The sequence below is a fragment of the Octodon degus genome, unplaced genomic scaffold (assembly GCF_000260255.1).
Source record: "Octodon degus isolate 3935 unplaced genomic scaffold, OctDeg1.0 scaffold00132, whole genome shotgun sequence".
NCBI classification, from domain to species: Eukaryota; Metazoa; Chordata; class Mammalia; order Rodentia; family Octodontidae; genus Octodon; species Octodon degus.
This window is the reverse complement of record NW_004524708.1, coordinates 5,923,444-5,940,439: the sequence shown is the minus strand read 5'-3', so window position 1 is coordinate 5,940,439 and position 16,996 is coordinate 5,923,444. Positions and strand designations below refer to the sequence as shown.

The window sequence follows — 16,996 nt, the reverse complement described above, 5'->3', positions numbered from 1 at the left end:
AGCCTCAGCAAAGCCCCTGGGTACCCTTTCCCAGAAACATGTGGCGTGCTGGTTTGCATTTACCTATTCAGTTTCCCATGGGACTCTTGTGGGTGTGAGTCCATCCTCAAAGTTGCTCAAAACATGATCCAGCTTCCCGCTTGCCCAGCCTGGGTGCCTGGCCAGCTTTCTTGAGCAAATTAGTTCCTCAGCATTCCACCTCATTTTCTGCCTTAGCAGCTCACCTTGGTCCTTGGCCAATGACCTGAGGTTAGCCAAACTGAACTGAAGGTAAAAGCTTAGTGGCCTTTTCCCAGCAGCCAGTCTGCCAATAGGGGCTTCTGTCCCTAAAGAACCCTTTGCCTTGGCCAACACGGGCTCAGGTCTGTGAGGTGGCCCCCTGCTGGGTGAAGGTGGGATTGCCAAGCCCAGATAGGAAAGCCCAAGAGCAGTTCTGCATTGGTCCACCACAGTCAAGCTGCAGCAGAAGTGTCCCAAGTGATGGCCAGGCATGGAGCCAATGCCACAGTGCAGTGTGTGGGAAGTGGGAGTAGAGGTAAAACTAGTCAAGGTAAATAGGACTTTGGATTTTTTTTTCTAGAATTTCATCAAATGTACATCCTGTGCATTTCTTTGTTCCCTGGAGCAGAGAGTGACGACAAGAGAGGAGCAGTTAATTATCAATTGCTCCAAGTTAAGGCACAAAGAAAAGAGGGTTTCTCTCTGAGCTTTAGGGAGCATTGGTGTTCCTGAGCTTTGTATTAGTGGATTTGCCTGCCTGCGAGGCTTGGGGTGATTGCACAGACTCGACTTGCAAGTGTATCTGTGGAGCAGATAGTGAAGAAGCCCCTGCGGCCCCTGCAGCAGCAGCACCAACGTGGCGATGTACCTCAGGACAGTGCTGCTGCTGAAGCACAGGCCCAAGAAGGGACAGCTAGAGCCCCTTGAGCTTGAGCCACTCAATTACCTCCTGTAAGTCTGCAGAACTGAGTGTCCCCTCCAGAGAGAGAAAGAGCCGACAAGCAGGACATGTGAGACTCTGTTGGGTTGGTAAATGGAGTCAGGGAAGTGGGAGCCTGTGCTAGGTCAGAGGAAGATGTGAAGATTCTTATCCTGGAGAAGGAGGGATGAGTAGGGAAGAGCGTGGTCCCTCTCCTCCTGTACCAGGTGCATGAGGAATTAGATGCCATTTGTGTGGACCCTGGGACAGTGGACCGTGGCCAGCTGGAGGTGTGCAATGCCAGAGAGGCAGGCTGGCCCAGAGCTGTTGTGTGCAGGACCCATCCACCCCACCACTATGACGTCTCCGTGAGCTCCTCCCTCCCCTCCTAGTGGCCCCCATCAGCAGAAATGGCTCATCTCGTTTGCATGTCATTTTCTGCTTTTATCAGAAGACCATGTGCTCAGTGACTCCAAATCAGTGTCTTCGCTGCAATTCCTGGCTCCATAATGAAGGGCTTCCTGGGCTAAGAGCGCCCCTGGTGGCAGACAGGTGTCTGCTATTGAGGGAAACAGCCCTCAGGTTGCCAACCGGCTGCCGCCAGTGGCTGTCCATTGTATACTGGGTGCAGAAGTGTGTGCTGCTTCAGGTGTGCCTTACGAGGGTGACGAGGCTGGTCCAGTGACAGAGCATCAAACCATTTGCAGGAAAAGGGTCCATGCCTAAATAGCAGGCACTTATCCGGAGCCACCTCTCCATTCTGGGAGCTGATCTGTTTCCTTGCTTTGGCAGAGGATAGGATGTAGACGTATGTGTGAGTAGTGGGGCTTATGTGCTGTAACAGGTTTGCAGGCCACAGCATGCAGAGTGGGCATTCAATAAGTGTTTAGCAACTTAATAGCCATTTATTGAGCACCTACTGTGTAGCAAGCTCCACAACTATTGAATAAAGGCAAACACCTGCAATTATATCTGTCTGGAAAATAGAACAACTGGCTTGAGGAAGTGGCTATTATCGCGCTGGCTTCCTCGTAAGTGGGATATGGATTATTACAGTGCACATTAGTCTAGCCTTGTTCTGGAAGGCCCTTTGTGCCTGGGACTTGTCTTTTCTGCTGCACCCAGATTTCAGTTTCCTTTGTTGTTTGTTTGTTTCTGCTTTCATTCTGTCTTCCTATAAATTGCCTTACATTTTTTCTGGGCATAAAAGATACACACAATTATGGGTAGCCAGAAGAGTTGAGATCAGCAAAATTAAGCAGCCCACCTGATGTTACACAGGGGTGTCTTGAGGATCTGACCACGCCATCTGGCCAGATCCTCTCCTTCCCCTGGACCAGAACTTGGCCCCCAGAGAACAACCTGCTGTTCTACAAGGAGCACAGCCTCCCTGACCAGAACCACCCAGGTGTGAAGAATAGCACTGCTGTTCTCTAATTACGTCCTCTAGATTTGGAACTTAAGCCTCCACGAGGTAAAACAGACATAATGATTGCTCTGCAGGCCTCTATGAGGATTCAGGCAGTGTCAGGTGATTTAGACCCTCTGTATTCTCAGTAAGAGGAGGCTCAGGTCAACAGTGGCCTAAGAAAGTTGTTGGTCAATACAGCCCCCAGACTGTGTGGCTTCCACCCTCCCTTTATGGAGCCCTTAGCACTTGCCCAGTCTTGAGCCAGTGTTCTTCCAGGTAGGTGACCTTATTTAATCTCAGATTGTAGCAACGGGAGAGCCAAGGTGCAGGGCCTCAGAGTTTGGATTGGAACTAATGTTCATTAGAGCAGAGTTTATGTCCATAAACAGGAAGCTCCACCGTCTCCAAGGTGAGCCCTTCCTTCAGCGGGTGGCCTTGCAGAGCTGGTGCCGTGGCTGCCAGGAAGCTCAACCCATTCAACCCAGCCAGCTGGGCCTTAATTAAGGCAGCTGCCCTGACACAATAAAAGCCACATAAAATAGCTAGTGAGATGCTGCAGCTGCCCCGTTAATCATGCAACATGGAGAGAGAGCTGTGGTGCTCAGGGCTGTCGGGAGCACAACCCGAGCCACACAATTGTGTGTGTAAATCATGCATTTACCTCAGCCACTGACGTTGCCACCACAGCCTTATTCTGAGTCCTTCGCACCCATGAGTGCCCTCGGAGCACAGTGGACACTATGTGGTGATAGCGTGTGGCCAGTTTGGTCTAGATTGGTTTTCCTTTTTCACTATTACACATTTATTGACAAGATAAAGAGCTACTGATAGCCTAGGCTGCACTGGCCTGTGTGCTTCTACTAGGGAACACAGAATGTAGTGCACAGCTCCTGTCCTAAAGCCACCGCCCCACTTGTCTGGTGGGGACCAGCTGTCCATGCTGGAAGATGAGGATGCTGAGGTTAGCAGGAGAATCCTCTCATCTGGAGATGCTCAGCTGAGCTCTCATGCCTCTGGGGCCTGCCCTTTACACTGATCTGGGCCATTTCAAGCTAGCCAGAGGCTGTTCTGTGCTGCGCTATGTACACGATGCTGACAGGTCCCTTGACTGTAGCCTTTGCTTCCACCAGCTGCAAGTCCTTGCATAGTCACTGAGCACAGCATCAGACCTGTGGCCACAGCAGGGTGCAGTGCAGGTTGGAGGTAGGGTCTGGGTGGCCATGCAGCTGAGCTTCTCCTGGCTGTGGTGAACTTGTACTCTTCCTGCCTGCTGTAGGACTGAAGGAGCCACCACAGGTGGTGCTCCCTGAATGTGTCACCTGGACAGGGTGCAGGAGCTCTTCTCTTCAGATGGAAAGTTCGTGTATTTCCATTGTTAGATGTTTGGATTTCAGAAGGAAGCCAGAAAGCATGGAAGGAAACCACACTGAGGAATCTAGGATCAAAAGGAGCTGGCCTTCTCCACCAGGACATGTAGCGCAAAATCTGACTCCCTTTCATGTCCTCTTGGAGCCCACAGCCAGGCACTGTCTGCATCATTGTCTTCATCTTGCACCGTCCTGCCACTCACTTAACACTGTCCATCCTCCCTGATTGAGTCAATCTCTTAAATGTCTGGAGCTCCTGCCCTGGATGAGACTCTCACACAGCTTCAGCCTCAGGAGTGTTCTCCCTCCTTGAGAGCCAGCCCTGCCAACGTCAAAGTGAGCTTGGCATGATATTTCACCTCTCTGCCCCATTCTCTGTAAAAATGAGAAAATAAAAGCAAGCACCTGGAAGTGTCAGTGGAAGGATTCTACAGCACTTGCCAAGTTCTTTGGGTCTTCCTTAGCCCAGACAACCCGCTGATCAGTGGTTCTTCAAGTTTTCCCATAGCTATTGCCTCCTTCCTGGTCTTATCCTTATCCTTCTGTCTAGTCTCCCTCCATGGATTTTTTTCCTGATCTTAGAATATTTATAATATCTTAGAAATGGAAGCTAATTCTAAATATGAAATGCATTTATGTTTTATGTACACTTTAGGCACATGCTCAGATGGTAATGTTATACAATATTTTAAATTTATGCATAAAGCAGTGTTGAACCATCAGAGGGCATATCAGTGTGCAAAGTTTCAGATTTTGGAGCATTTCAGGTGGAAAAGTTTGAATTAAGGATGCTCAACCTATGGTTTTTGAGGTTTGAAAGAAAAGATTTTGGGGATCAAAATGTCTTAACCCTGCTGTCTGCATGTCTGTGTGCTTCACTTCTCTGTTGTCCAGTTTTATCCTGAGCACGAGGTTCACCGTCATGGGAAGGTCTTGTGAACTGTGCTGTTGGACTTGGGCTTGGCACTGGGCCAGGTGGTGAGAGCAGAGGGCTAAGTGTGTTTGGCAGGAGCACTTTGCCTTGGTATGGAGCCTGGCTTCAAAGGGGAAGTTGAGGCAGGGAGCAGTTAGGGTGGCTTGGGGTGGTCCCTGGTGGGGCCAGGCTGGAGGGTGGTGGTCAGGACTCCCATGGCTCACTGATGAGTGCCCTGTCTCTGGCTCACTTGAGTTGTGTCTTGCAGGATCCTGGAGCTGCAGGACACAGGGGACCTGGATGTGCTCAAGCAGAAGTGGTGGCCGCACACAGGCCGCTGTGACCTCACCGGCCACTCCAGCACGCAGGCCGATGGCAAATCCCTCAAGCTGCACAGCTTTGCCGGGGTCTTCTGCATCCTGGCCATTGGGCTCCTCCTTGCCTGCCTGGTGGCTGCCCTGGAGTTGTGGTGGAACAGCAACCGGTGCCACCAGGAGACCCCCAAAGAGGTCCGTACACAAGGCACCTCCCCCTTCCTCAGCTTGGAGGCAGGAGGGTCGCACGGGGCCATTGCTGGGTGGTTTCATCCACTTAGTGTTCAACCAAGTCACCTGGTCCAGAGACAGCAGCATTTTTTACTGGGGTATGGTTTCATTTTGATTTTAAAGCAAGAGAAAAAATGTAGTTATAGGGGATGGTTTTATGTTTGAACAAAGTGCTGAGGTGCCAGCCATGGCCACTAAAGTCCTGTATTTATCTGTAGAGCAGGAACAGCGTGGGCAGCGCCAGAGAGCCCTTCCCCACCCTGCCCCGCCCATGCGCCTCCACCCTGGCCTGGAGAGACCACCTGTAGGGTAAGAGAGGAGCCCGCTCCTTCCCTCCCAGTTCTCTTTGCCTTCTTACCTAGGGCCATGGTGTAGGGGGGCCCCTGCTCCTCCCACCGCCTTGCCCTCTAGCCCTCCTTGCCCACCTCCCCTCTGGGTACACTTCTCAGGGGATGTGGCACCTCTGTCCAGACTCTGGGTGCACTGCCGTCCTTGGATGTGCCCCCCGCAGCTGATTCTGTCCCTGGACACTTCCTTCTCCTTGAGTATTTGCTCTTCAAGCTAAGCTTTTGCTTTTTCAATAAAGGCTTCATGAGGGTCCCTCGGAGACACCCTAAGAGGGTAGCAAGGCCTATTGTTTGGTGAGACTGCTGTGGCAGCAGAAGCTGCAGCCGCCCAGCCATCTGTGACATCCGCCTGGCCACTCCATCGTAAGCTTGTCACTCCCTGCCACATGTACCTTGCTACATCTGGAATCTCGGCTCTGCTTGCTGATTTTGTTGGAGCGGAAAGACATAAATCTCAAACAGGAAACAGCAGAACAACCAGCATCAAATCTCAAACCAGTCCTTTTTGAAAAAAGAACCTTGTATGGTTTTGGGTGACACAAGACAAATAAAAATGACTTCTGAAGCAGGGAATCTAGGAGAAACCCAAAATGCATGGGGTGGGAGAGAAAGCAAGCTGGAGCAGAGAGCTGGCTATGTCCTTCTGAGCCTGACCTAGGGCTAAGCTTGGTGCCTCTGACCAATAAGGACAGCCACATGGGCTGTGGCTCTGTGGTTTGCAGTGACTGCTGTCACATCCTCCTTCAGTGTCTGGAAGGGAGCCCCTGTGAGGACATGGGGGCTGTCCCCCTACCCCCCTCCATCCTCTTCTGATTCTCTGCTCACCTCCAGCAGTGAGTGCTCTGCCCTCCTCCATCCTCCTCCCTGGTAGGAGGCCACTGCTGACTCAGTGCCTCTGAAATGACCCGGGGACATCCCTCCTCCCCCCTGCCTTCTGTGCTCCTCCACACAAGAAAAGGAGCGTCCTGGTTCTGCCTCTAACTTGGTCCTCTGCTCAATCCTGGACCGCAGGAGGGAGAGAAGGAAGAAACTTAGAGAAAGTTTACTAAAAGGAACAGTTAATGGTTCCATCTTAAGCTTTTATTTGCAAGTAGAAAATCCTACAGGAAGAAGTCACTGGGAAGGCCTTTAAATTCTGCTCACTGAGTGGTTTGTGGGAACCAAACCCTATGTAGCTCATCAACCTCTGCACTGTGCAGCCCGACCACCCTCTACTGAAGCCTCTGAGGGCAACAGGGTGGGGTGGTCTCCAAGCCGCTGCAGTGGGAGGACAGGGCAGGGAGGACAGGGCAGATGGGAGACACACTAGCCCAGCCACTGCACTCCCTGCCTGTATTGTCTGGGGGTTTGACTTTTCCCAAGTCCACTGTCTGATTTTCTCTATATGCATGCCACTCAGGGCAGGGAAGTGGGACAGAGTCTTCAAGGGAATGAACATTGCACTGTCATGGGGATGGCTGTCCTGTGGTGTCTGCATCACAGGTCCAGGGGTCCAATGGGTCACTTGCTCATCCCTACTTAATGATAGCTCCTGCCTCAAGTACTGGAGTTTATTGTTATGGGGGGAGTGTGTGTGTACATACACCCATGTGTGCGTGTGGGAGGGCCAGGTGAGGAAGTGAAAATGATCAGGTGCTGGTGAGGCACAGACAGGAAGATGGAAACAGAGAGACCAGGAGAACCAGGGATTGCTGTGCTGTCAGATGCAGCTCCTTTCCTGCCAGTAAATTACCTTCTGGATTAGATGTAAGTCCAGGGTCCCAGTGACAATAGGTCCCCGTGGTTTCTACCATGTAGGTCTTCCTGTCCCAGCTAACAGTGACATCCAGCACAGTAGCCACCATTCATCCTGCCCCTTCTGGTGTGGCTAAGGAGGGCTGCATAGAAATGTTCCATTTTTTTCCCCCAGTTTTATGGATTTCTAATCTTCGAATGAAATTTCCCCCTCCACTCTACCCTCTTCCATTAATAAACTCGCTATAGGGAACTCGCCTCTTCCCTTAGGAATTTTACCTCCTTGAGGGCAGATGGGGCACAGAGCTCACCAATATGTGACCATCCATTGATCAAGAATGCTTGGAAGGCTGCCAGGTACCACTGAACCGCAGGGTGGCCCCAAGTCTGGCCTAGAGATAAGAAGGGAAGTTGCTACAGGGTAGAATAAGAAAAGAGTTAAGGAGGAGCAAGGGGTGTGGGAATGAGGAAGCTGCTGACGAAAGAGGAAGGAGGAGGAGGAGGAGGAGGAGGAGCCATCTGCCTGAAGGCCTAGGCTGTGGGCTGAGGGGTTAGGACCTCATCATGTCATGACCAGGAACCAGGGAAGGGACTGAAAGGACAGCATTTTAGAGCTGTGCCTTTAAACCCATTGGAAAAGTAATGATGGTATTTAATGTAGACCTACTTCACATTACTGGTTGCCCATGTCTTATGGAGCAGCGTTTGCAGTGAGGTGAGTGTCTGGTTCCCCACAGAATGTTTCATTTGGGGACACTGGCCATATTTCTTAAGAGTGAGAAACCTGTCTTTGGGTAGAGCCCAGGGTGTGTTTAATGGCTTGTGCTGGACATCTTCAGAGGTTAGATACCTACTTGGGGAAGAGGAGTAATGTGCACTTGGCCCTTAATATTCATGCACATCTGAGCTCATATTTTTTCTGAGGAATCAGACAATTATGTGGTTACCCAGTGCAGGTGAGTGCACCAAGCTCTGGGCTGCAGTAAAGAGCCACCCGCTAGATTTATGGGGGATGTGGAGCAATTGCTCTGAGAATAAAATATTCATGAAATAAAGATGAGAACCACACAAATGGGAGCTGACATGGGCAGCAAGAGAGGATGCATTTATCATTGGGTGGAATGCTTGGCATTCTTGTCACTTCCTGCTTTGCTGCCTCCCTTCCCCATCTTCTATGGGGGACAGGAGCTGATGGAGGCCTCGTGACAAGAGGCAGTGTCCTCCCTCTATTTCAGGGAGCCCCCTTAACACCACTTTCCATGGAAATCAAGTCCCAGGGACCTCCTTCAACACATATACCGTGTTCCCTTGGTGTCTTCTTGACTTCATGCAGAGATTTTTCTCTTGTACACCTCTTCCCTCTTCCTGTACACAGACACAAGAAATGCAAAATGACTTATGGATATATCTGTCCCAGCATTGAGCTTGGTTGATGGTGGCCAGGGAAATTCTCCCTGCTAAGGACATGGAGATAGACAATGAGAGATGTAATGAAAACAAGTCTCACCTGAGGGCACCTTCCCTGTACATTGCCAAGAAAATTACTTGCTGTCTTCTTGACCCTCTTCAGCAACATTCAAGGCAGGCATCTCTATCCCTAGAGAAGGGACAGAAATGACCAAGGTCAAGCTGGGAAGCAAACTGTATATTCTTACAGATATAGGTCATCAGAGAGCCAGGGCACTGGGCTTCTGTGTGTGTCGTGTGTGTGTGGGGGGGGGGGGGGAGGAATCATGGCTTCCTGCTAGCCTTTTGCAAAGGAGTCTGTGAATGAAGGGGGGACTCAGGTCTTCCATGGGCCATGCTCCTGGCATGGCCTCTATATTCTCTGAACCCTGGTTTCCATCTTATGCTAAGAGCTGAGCCTGACCAGTAGCTATGCTGCTGAGATCAGAAGGCATGTTTTAAGGTACAGAGAGTGAGGGTATATGGTTCAGGCCTTTGCACAGGGCCTTCCTGTGGGAAGGCATTGCACACTTCCTGCACACCCACGCTGAATCTCAAAACCAGCTCACCGGCAAAGCCTGCCCTCTCTCAAGTGCCAGCCACCTCCCTTGCTGGATGTGATTCCTTATTACCTGCCCTAGTCATCAGCATCTCCTCAGCTCTACATTCCCATCCCTCTGCCCACTCTCCTGAACATGGGGGTGCTTGTTAAGGGACGATGGATATTACGGAACTATTGAGCATCTTCCCTGTGCCATGAATCAAAGATGAACACTTTACCAAGAGCATTGTCTCCTCTGATAGTAGGAGCTCAAAAGTATTTATCAAATGAATGAAGCAGTCTGGGCTCCTATAAAGAAAGTGTTATTCATGTTAAATCATTGTGTAATCATTGATGCTGGATCAATGGCTCGTGGTTCTGGCTGCACATCAGAGGTGATTAATTCTGAAGCATTTAGAAATGCAGATACCTGAGCCCTATTTCCAAAAGGCTTATATTCAGGACATTTGGACAACCCTCATTTCTGAAATCTCCACTTGTACTTCTATCCTGCCTAAGTTAAAAGCCAAGGTGCATACCAACTTTCCAAAGTGGGATTGGGGATGTCAGGCCTTCCAGAGTGAAAGAGAGTGGTTCTGAAGCTGGGTGGCCATGAGTTCTCTTTGTAATCTCCTCTTCCCCTGGAATTGTGTAACTTCAGGCAGACTGCTTCATTCCTAGCCTCGGTTTCCTCCTCTGTGTCCTTGCTGCTCCCACCTGTGATGTGGAGTGGTTGGGGGCAGCCTCTCATGTCCCTGCCCTGCAGATCTGCAATTGAGCTGATCAAAGCTCTTGTCCGTGACATTCTGTAGGACTGCCCACCATCCTGTGAGCACTTCACCGACTTAACATTCAGCTTTACTCTTCTCCAGCCATGACTCTAAGACCCTCGACCTGGCATACATTTTGGGTGCATTGCTTAAGGAGATGACATTGGTGGCTTTTTCCCAGCCGCTGGGGCTCATTTACCACCTGGTTGGTCTCAGTGGTTACTGGAGAATGCTGCCAACAGCCCACCAGTCAGGTGGCAAGTCCCTCATCCCTAGTTTTGTTCCTGCCCAACTTCAAATAGGAGCTGTTGGACTCCAAACAAAGTCAGTTCTAACGAGTCCCTTGTGTAACAGGCTGTTACATAGATGATAGTTTAGTTAATTACCGTTTTCCAATACACTGGATTATTTCCACGTTGGTGAACAGCGGCTTAATTACAGAACTTTATCTCTCTGCAAGACAACGCCTGCGAGAGGTTCCCCGGTAACCTCTGTTGGTGCATCAGTTGTCATGTTTAATATGGGGTGAGAAATGCAGCGCTGGAATGCAGCCGATCTGGGGGTAAATGCAGTCGATGAATTTTATGTCATATGCGGGGATGTTTGAGTAGGTCAGTTACCCAGGGTAGATTAATGAAGGCAGCGATAAGTTTCCAGGTCTCTTTCCACAGCTGTCATTACCTGGCTGAAAACCGAAACCTTGGGATAATGAGGATGTAAACGAATGTAGTTCACATTAAAAAGCCCATTATTTGAATTTGCATAACATTATAGAATGCACCATTCTGTCCAAAAGATGGATATTTATTCAATCACTCCTGCTTCTCTCCTCGAGTGAGCTGATGACACTTGCTTTCTTTTTCCTTGACCAGAGATGCAGAAAGTACAGGTAGACAAGTATTGGCTTTGTGTGAGTTATCAGTGGCCTCAGATGATGCGGGAACATGGAGCTTTCAGGACCCCAAGCCAGGTGGCCCTCTGTGTCTGCTCCGTCCTTGGTGCTGCAGGCAGCTTAGTGGACCCAGAGACAAATGGGCTACCTATGCTTTCCAGGGGATCAGGGAAGTATCTCCTTTTAGTTCAACCCATTTTAAAGTCCATTTAAACCCCTGATACAAGAAACCCTTGATAACACCTTCGTCTCCCAGTTTGTTGATGTTGGTGCTACAAGGATTATGGGATCTGAATAGAAGGAGGTCCCACTGGTGCACAGAGGTTGGCTCTGTGACAACCATCTGGCATGAGAAGCTCTCCCTGGAAATTCTGCTCAATTGGTGTAGACATTTGCTGGGTGTCCTCATGTGGAGAGGTTAAAAAGGTAATGAATGACCACAACTGGGAGCTGATTGGCATTGCATGGCCCTGCAGTCCTGGGGACTGGTTCATCCCTCCTTAATGTGAGAGAAGGGAAGAATATGTGATTTGAAGAAACTGTTTAAGCCCTTCCCTTAAGGAGTCTTGACTTGAAGGTAATTAGCCACCTCTTACCCACTTCCGGGTTGGCCTGTGTTCTAAGTGCTTTGCTGTTATCCATCAACTGCCCCCCCCCCTCCACTGCACTTAGGGTACCAGCTTGGTGCCTGGGCCCTGGCGCTTTCCCAGTCCCACACGCTTCCTCTTCCTCTCCATCTACTTCCGTGGTGTAGGCATCCATCCCCAAGAGGCCTTTCTCCTCACACTTTTTCTTCAAAGGATTTTGATCTGTCTGTCTTCCGGTGTAAAGTTCTGTTTGTTTTGCTGGCATTAGGTAGGGAGAGTTCCTTCCCTTTTTGCCCTACTCTCAACTCCCTGCCCTTCTTTGGCCTTCCAGGACAGGAAATTATACTTTTTCTCTGTTGAGGTCCTGGCAAAACAAAAAACTCCTAAATAATCTTCCCTGGCCTAGCACTTAATTGACTCTGAACAAAAGGGCCAGGCTATCCCTCCTGAATGTCCAAATCCAGAGTGAACACAGCTGGAGCCAGGATACTTGCTTCTGGCTGCTAATTAGTCCACTCTTAAACTGCATTTCCTTCATCCCCAAAGGGGACTTAAAGTCCAGAAGTGAAAACAGAAAAGAGGAAAAGGCGAGGTTATGCAGTTAGCCAACTCCTCCAGTGGTCCTCCAGTGATCCCCACTGCCTTGTCACTGCTTTTCTCCACAGAAACAAATCTACACTGAGGACTTCCTGCTCCTCTATCCTTCTCAACTTTGTTGGTTTCAGAGAAGGCAAAGTTACCTCCCTACACTCAGACATTATTTGAGATTTTTCCATCATCTCCGGCTTCCACACTCTCTGGTATCAGTCCTTTAAGCCCTTTGTACCTTTGAAATGAAAATATCTTATCGATACAAATATTTACCAAAACAGTTATGGCACTGACTATGGCTAATGCAGACATAGGATCTGCATGCTGTGTCAGACCATCCTCTAGTAGAAGCCTCACAGGAGCTCAGAGAAGTCATGAGGAGGCTGCAGTGCAGGCTTAGTGAAGAGTAGAACTGGAGCTAGTCCAGAGACCTGCAGCCCAAGGAGCTAGGGAGGTGGCCCAGAGCAGAGAGCTGGGGGAACTACATCTGCTTCCCCAAGGGGATATGTAACTGGCAAGCTGGATCATTAACTTGAATGACTTGAGAGCCACCAGGGTATTCAGGAAGTGCATTTGCAGGTGTGTCTGGGGTACCCTTGGGTACCATATCTGGTCCCTAGCTCCTTCTCCTCTAGCATTATTCCCCTGCACTCTGCCTTCCAGCCACCATGTAGTGAGCAACTTTGCTCTGCCACCACCTGCCACCATGTCCTTTGTGCTTCAGCGCCAAGTGACCATGAACTGAATCTTCTGGAACCTTGAGTCAAAGAAGTCATTTCCAATTTTAAATCATAGCTCTCAGGTGTTTAGTCCCAGCAGTAAGAAAACTGACCAGTGCAAACACTAGCCATTTTCTATCACTTCATCCATTCATTCAGGATTCAGATTCGGCCCTATTTTCTTTATTGGGATCGTGGTCCTGGTGCTTAGGTAGGTGAGCAAGTTACCTGGGAAGTTGTTATATGGTGCAGACAGTAATTTCTCAAAACCAATAAACCCTGACCTTTAAGAGGAGCTGGGGGAACTACATCTGCTTCCCCAAGGGGACATGTAACTGGCAAGCTGGATCATTAACTTGAATGGCTTGAGAGCTACCAGGGGATTAGGGAAGTGCATTTTCAGGTGTGCCAAATTCCTGAATTTGGCTCTGTGGTAGGATGCCTTCTTAGTGAGCTGGAAGCCCTGGGTTTGGTCCTCAACACCAAACAAAACAAAACAAAACAAAACAAAACAAAACAAAACAAAAACTCTTCTCCTAAGAGGAGAGCATTGATACCACTATAAAATACTATTAAAGTCATTTTATAAACAGTAAAACATAGAACACATAGAAAAGGGGAAAGTTGTGCACTGGCTCAATCATGAAGTTAGTTAACTCAAGTTTGATTTGTTATTTTACCAGTGGTCCCCACATTATTATTGTTTGATTTAATGCTTTTCAACTCTAAGATAGTTCAAAAGCAACATGTATTCAGTAGCAATCCTATTTTAAAGTTTGAGTTTTTAATCTTTTCCTGGTCTTGCACAATGTGGAACCATGTTCTCCGGCAATGGTAGACAGCTGCAGTGAGCCACAGCTTTCCACTGGCCACAGTTATGAGGGGAAGCCACCTGCACTCTACAGAGTGTATCTGCACTATGGTTTTCAGTGGGAGACAGAGCAAATGCATTGCGGTCTTGGGAGATTATCAGTTTATAAGGAATTTATCTCTTAAGTTTACTGTTAGGAATTTATGTCCTAAGTCGAGGAGAAAGCGGTAACAGACTTTTGGAGGAGTCATTGAAAATGTTTCATGAATGACATTTAGCCAGGAAAAATAGGAGTCTGATGTCCTCCAGACACTTCTCTCCATTTCACCGACACTTGCCACCCCAGAGACGCTCTCAACTCAGATGGTCTCGCAGCTCCAGGGAGCTGAGCTCTGCTTATGTGGGGCTTTTGCTCACTGGAATCTGGGCTCTGCTTTAGGGTATTGTCAGTGACTCCTGATGTCAAGTTCATCCTTGCTATCAAGCCTAATTGTATTGACCCTCTCCCCCAATAGGTACTCTCTTATTATCTAATTTCCTCTTTGCCTGAAATGGGTTCTCCATTATCTTATGGATATCATCAGGTTTCCTGCTCTGGATGATACCAGTGTCTTGCCAGAAGTCAAGCACCCACTGCTGGCTTTGGGTTCACAAAGATGTAGAGCAGTGGGATGCACGCCCCATGCTGAGAATGTTGGGGCAAGGAGAGAATCCCAGGGCACAGAAGTTCCTTGCCAGTTGAGTCTCCCTGGGAGCTAACCCTGGGTTGGTGCATTCCAGTGATGGAGACACATCTCAGTTATTCAGGGTACCATGGTGTCTTTTCTGTGGAGGGCTCCTCATGTCGCTGCTCCAGGAGAGTCCAATACAGTCATAGGAAAGACCCTATTCTACAAGATTCCTTTTTCTTTCTGTAAACATATCAAGGCATCTAAGTTATTTGGGATTTCCAAAGCACTTACAAAGTGGATAAGTCTTGGGTTTCTCTCTGTAGTATACGATGTCAGCATTAGAAAATCCACATGGTTGTCTTGAAAATGAACTTTTAACTTGGTATTTTCTAGGAATTACACCTGAAAAGGGACAGAAATCATTATCTTTCCTGGCCCATTGATGCCCATGTGGCTATAAATAGGACTGCGGCTTCCAGATTAGAAGCAGGGAGCTTGGGTTGCTGTTCTCATGGCCAGCTAGTTGGTCTCATGTCAGCTTCATAGATGAATAGATGACCTCTTCCTTGAGCTTTCAAGCAGTGTGACCACTTGTATTCCTTTTGACACTGAGAGCAAATCACGTAATTGAAAAAGGATGATATGGTTGTGTTTATTTTCTTTTTGAAGCAAATAAGTCAATCTTCTGCAATGCCATTCACCATGGTGTGGCAGTATACAGGTGAGAATCACCCATCAGGGAAGCCTGAAGCTCTCATGATACCAGGAGAGTCTGCCAACCCCGAGAAATCCCTTTCCTCACCATCCCCACACCTCATCCCCACTCAGAAACCCATTAGCCTTCCAGGTAGGGAGGTGCTCCTGCTCCACACTCAACCTCCCTGGAGATATGGATGGGGACAATGCAGGTCACCTGGTAAAGACCAGTACCCACCTCTGGGGTTTCAGATTATCTCTAGCACCCACCAAGGCTGGTGTCTCTGGTGAGGTCATTGAGGATACTTTTGTATAAGGTGGGGCTGAGTGTTCCGAGCTCTAAATGACACTTGCAGGGGACGTGCTAGGCACCCGAGGACCATTCCTTCTATTCTCAGGGGACCCCACTTATCTCCTTCCATCTCTGTCAGTTCTTCCAACTGTCTTGTCACAAGGGTTTCCTCTGCCTGTTGTAGTGATTCTAAGCTGGGTACAAAGGGCTGGAACAATGTCAGGAAGGTCTTCACTGCATGTCCCAGCCCACAGACTCCCCAGGTAGCAGACAGCCATCCTTCGTGGGCGGTGGGAGCTGTGGTGGGTGTTTGTGTGCAGCAGGCTGAGTGGGGCTGGTGCCGCCAAGTCCTCTGCATTTGCTACCAAACAATCTTGTCTTCTGAGAGTCCCCCTGATCTCCCTGTGTTCCCCTCCAGGACAAAGAGGTGAATCTGGAGCAGGTGCACCGGCGCATGAACAGCCTCATGGATGAAGACATTGCTCATAAGCAGATCTCTCCTGCATCCATCGAGCTCTCAGCCCTGGAGATGGGAGGCCTGGCACCCAGCCAGGCCCTGGAGCCCACTCGGGAGTACCAGAACACCCAGCTCTCAGTCAGCACCTTTCTGCCAGAGCAGAGCAGCCATGGCACCAGCCGGACACTCTCAGCAGGGCCCAGCAGCAACCTGCCACTGCCGTTGAGCAGCTCGGCCACCATGCCCTCCATCCAGTGCAAACACAGGTCGCCCAATGGGGGACTGTTCCGGCAGAGCCCAGTGAAGACCCCCATCCCCATGTCCTTCCAGCCCGTGCCTGGGGGCGTCCTCCCAGAGGCTCTGGACACCTCCCATGGCACCTCCATCTGACCGCACCGCCTGCCCGCCACCCGCCCGCCCACCCACCCGACCAGCAGAGCTTTTTAATACGAGAAAACAACGACACAGATGACACATACATACACACACATGCACACATGCAGACACACACAGAGACTATTTCATTTTCTTGTACATATGTGTAAATAATGACAGAATGGAGTGGGGTAAAAGTGTATTTTGAATATTCCCAATTTTCGAAGTCAGTAAAAAAAACCACAAAAACTGTATGAATGACTTTGTAAATTTTGTTCTATATGAATAAAAAGGCAAACTTGTGATCATTCTGAAGTGCCAAAGGAGCCCCATGTTCCTGGGCTTTTCTGAGGGCAGGAAAGGCCATCAGATAAGGAGCCCCTTCCTGCTGGGGAAAAGGAAGATGAGGGGCTCAAGTACTGCTGGCCGCCAGGACTGCCAGCTTCCCCCTCTGTCCTTTGCTCCTCACCCCTCATTACTCCTTGAGTCTCCTTGGGTAGGTGGAGAGTCTGGACCCAGCCCTGGCTGGCCCATGAGGTCACCGTGCTGGAGGGTGACCCACTCTTCTGGGTGGCCTGGCTCTGAGGAGCTGCCCTAGACATAGAGCAGTCCCAGCAAGGCTAGCTCAAGATGGGGGTTCCTGTGTATGTCACAGTGTGCACCTGCCCCCAAGCCCCAGAGAAGCTGCCCATATTGAGGTAACAGGCTCTGAGGGCTGTGACATTGATGTGTTCCAGTATCATCCCTTTGGTCTTATTTTTTTTACTTTCTTTTTGCACTTAGAAGAGTCAGCCATTGATAGACCCTGAAAAAGAAGGGAAGACCTCGTTCTTGTGTCATACAGGTTGGGCAGAGATGGACTGGCCTAGTAGAAGGTCTTTGGGGATAGACAGATGTGAAGTGTGGTTAGCT

The 16,996-nt window shown here is 49.4% G+C and overlaps 1 protein-coding gene across 1 annotated transcript in view; it reads left to right on the top strand.

The window, feature by feature from the left end:
* Positions 1-16,389, top strand: part of Grid1 (glutamate ionotropic receptor delta type subunit 1) — a 719,620-nt gene extending 703,231 nt beyond the window's left edge. Inside the window, exons 15-16 of the mRNA XM_004641224.2 lie at positions 4,879-5,119; positions 15,671-16,389. Of these exons, the coding sequence (XP_004641281.1) occupies positions 4,879-5,119; positions 15,671-16,099 (670 nt within the window). The 3' untranslated portion in view covers positions 16,100-16,389. The remainder of the gene's footprint in view (positions 1-4,878; positions 5,120-15,670) is intronic.
* The last annotated feature ends 607 nt before the right edge of the window (positions 16,390-16,996 follow it).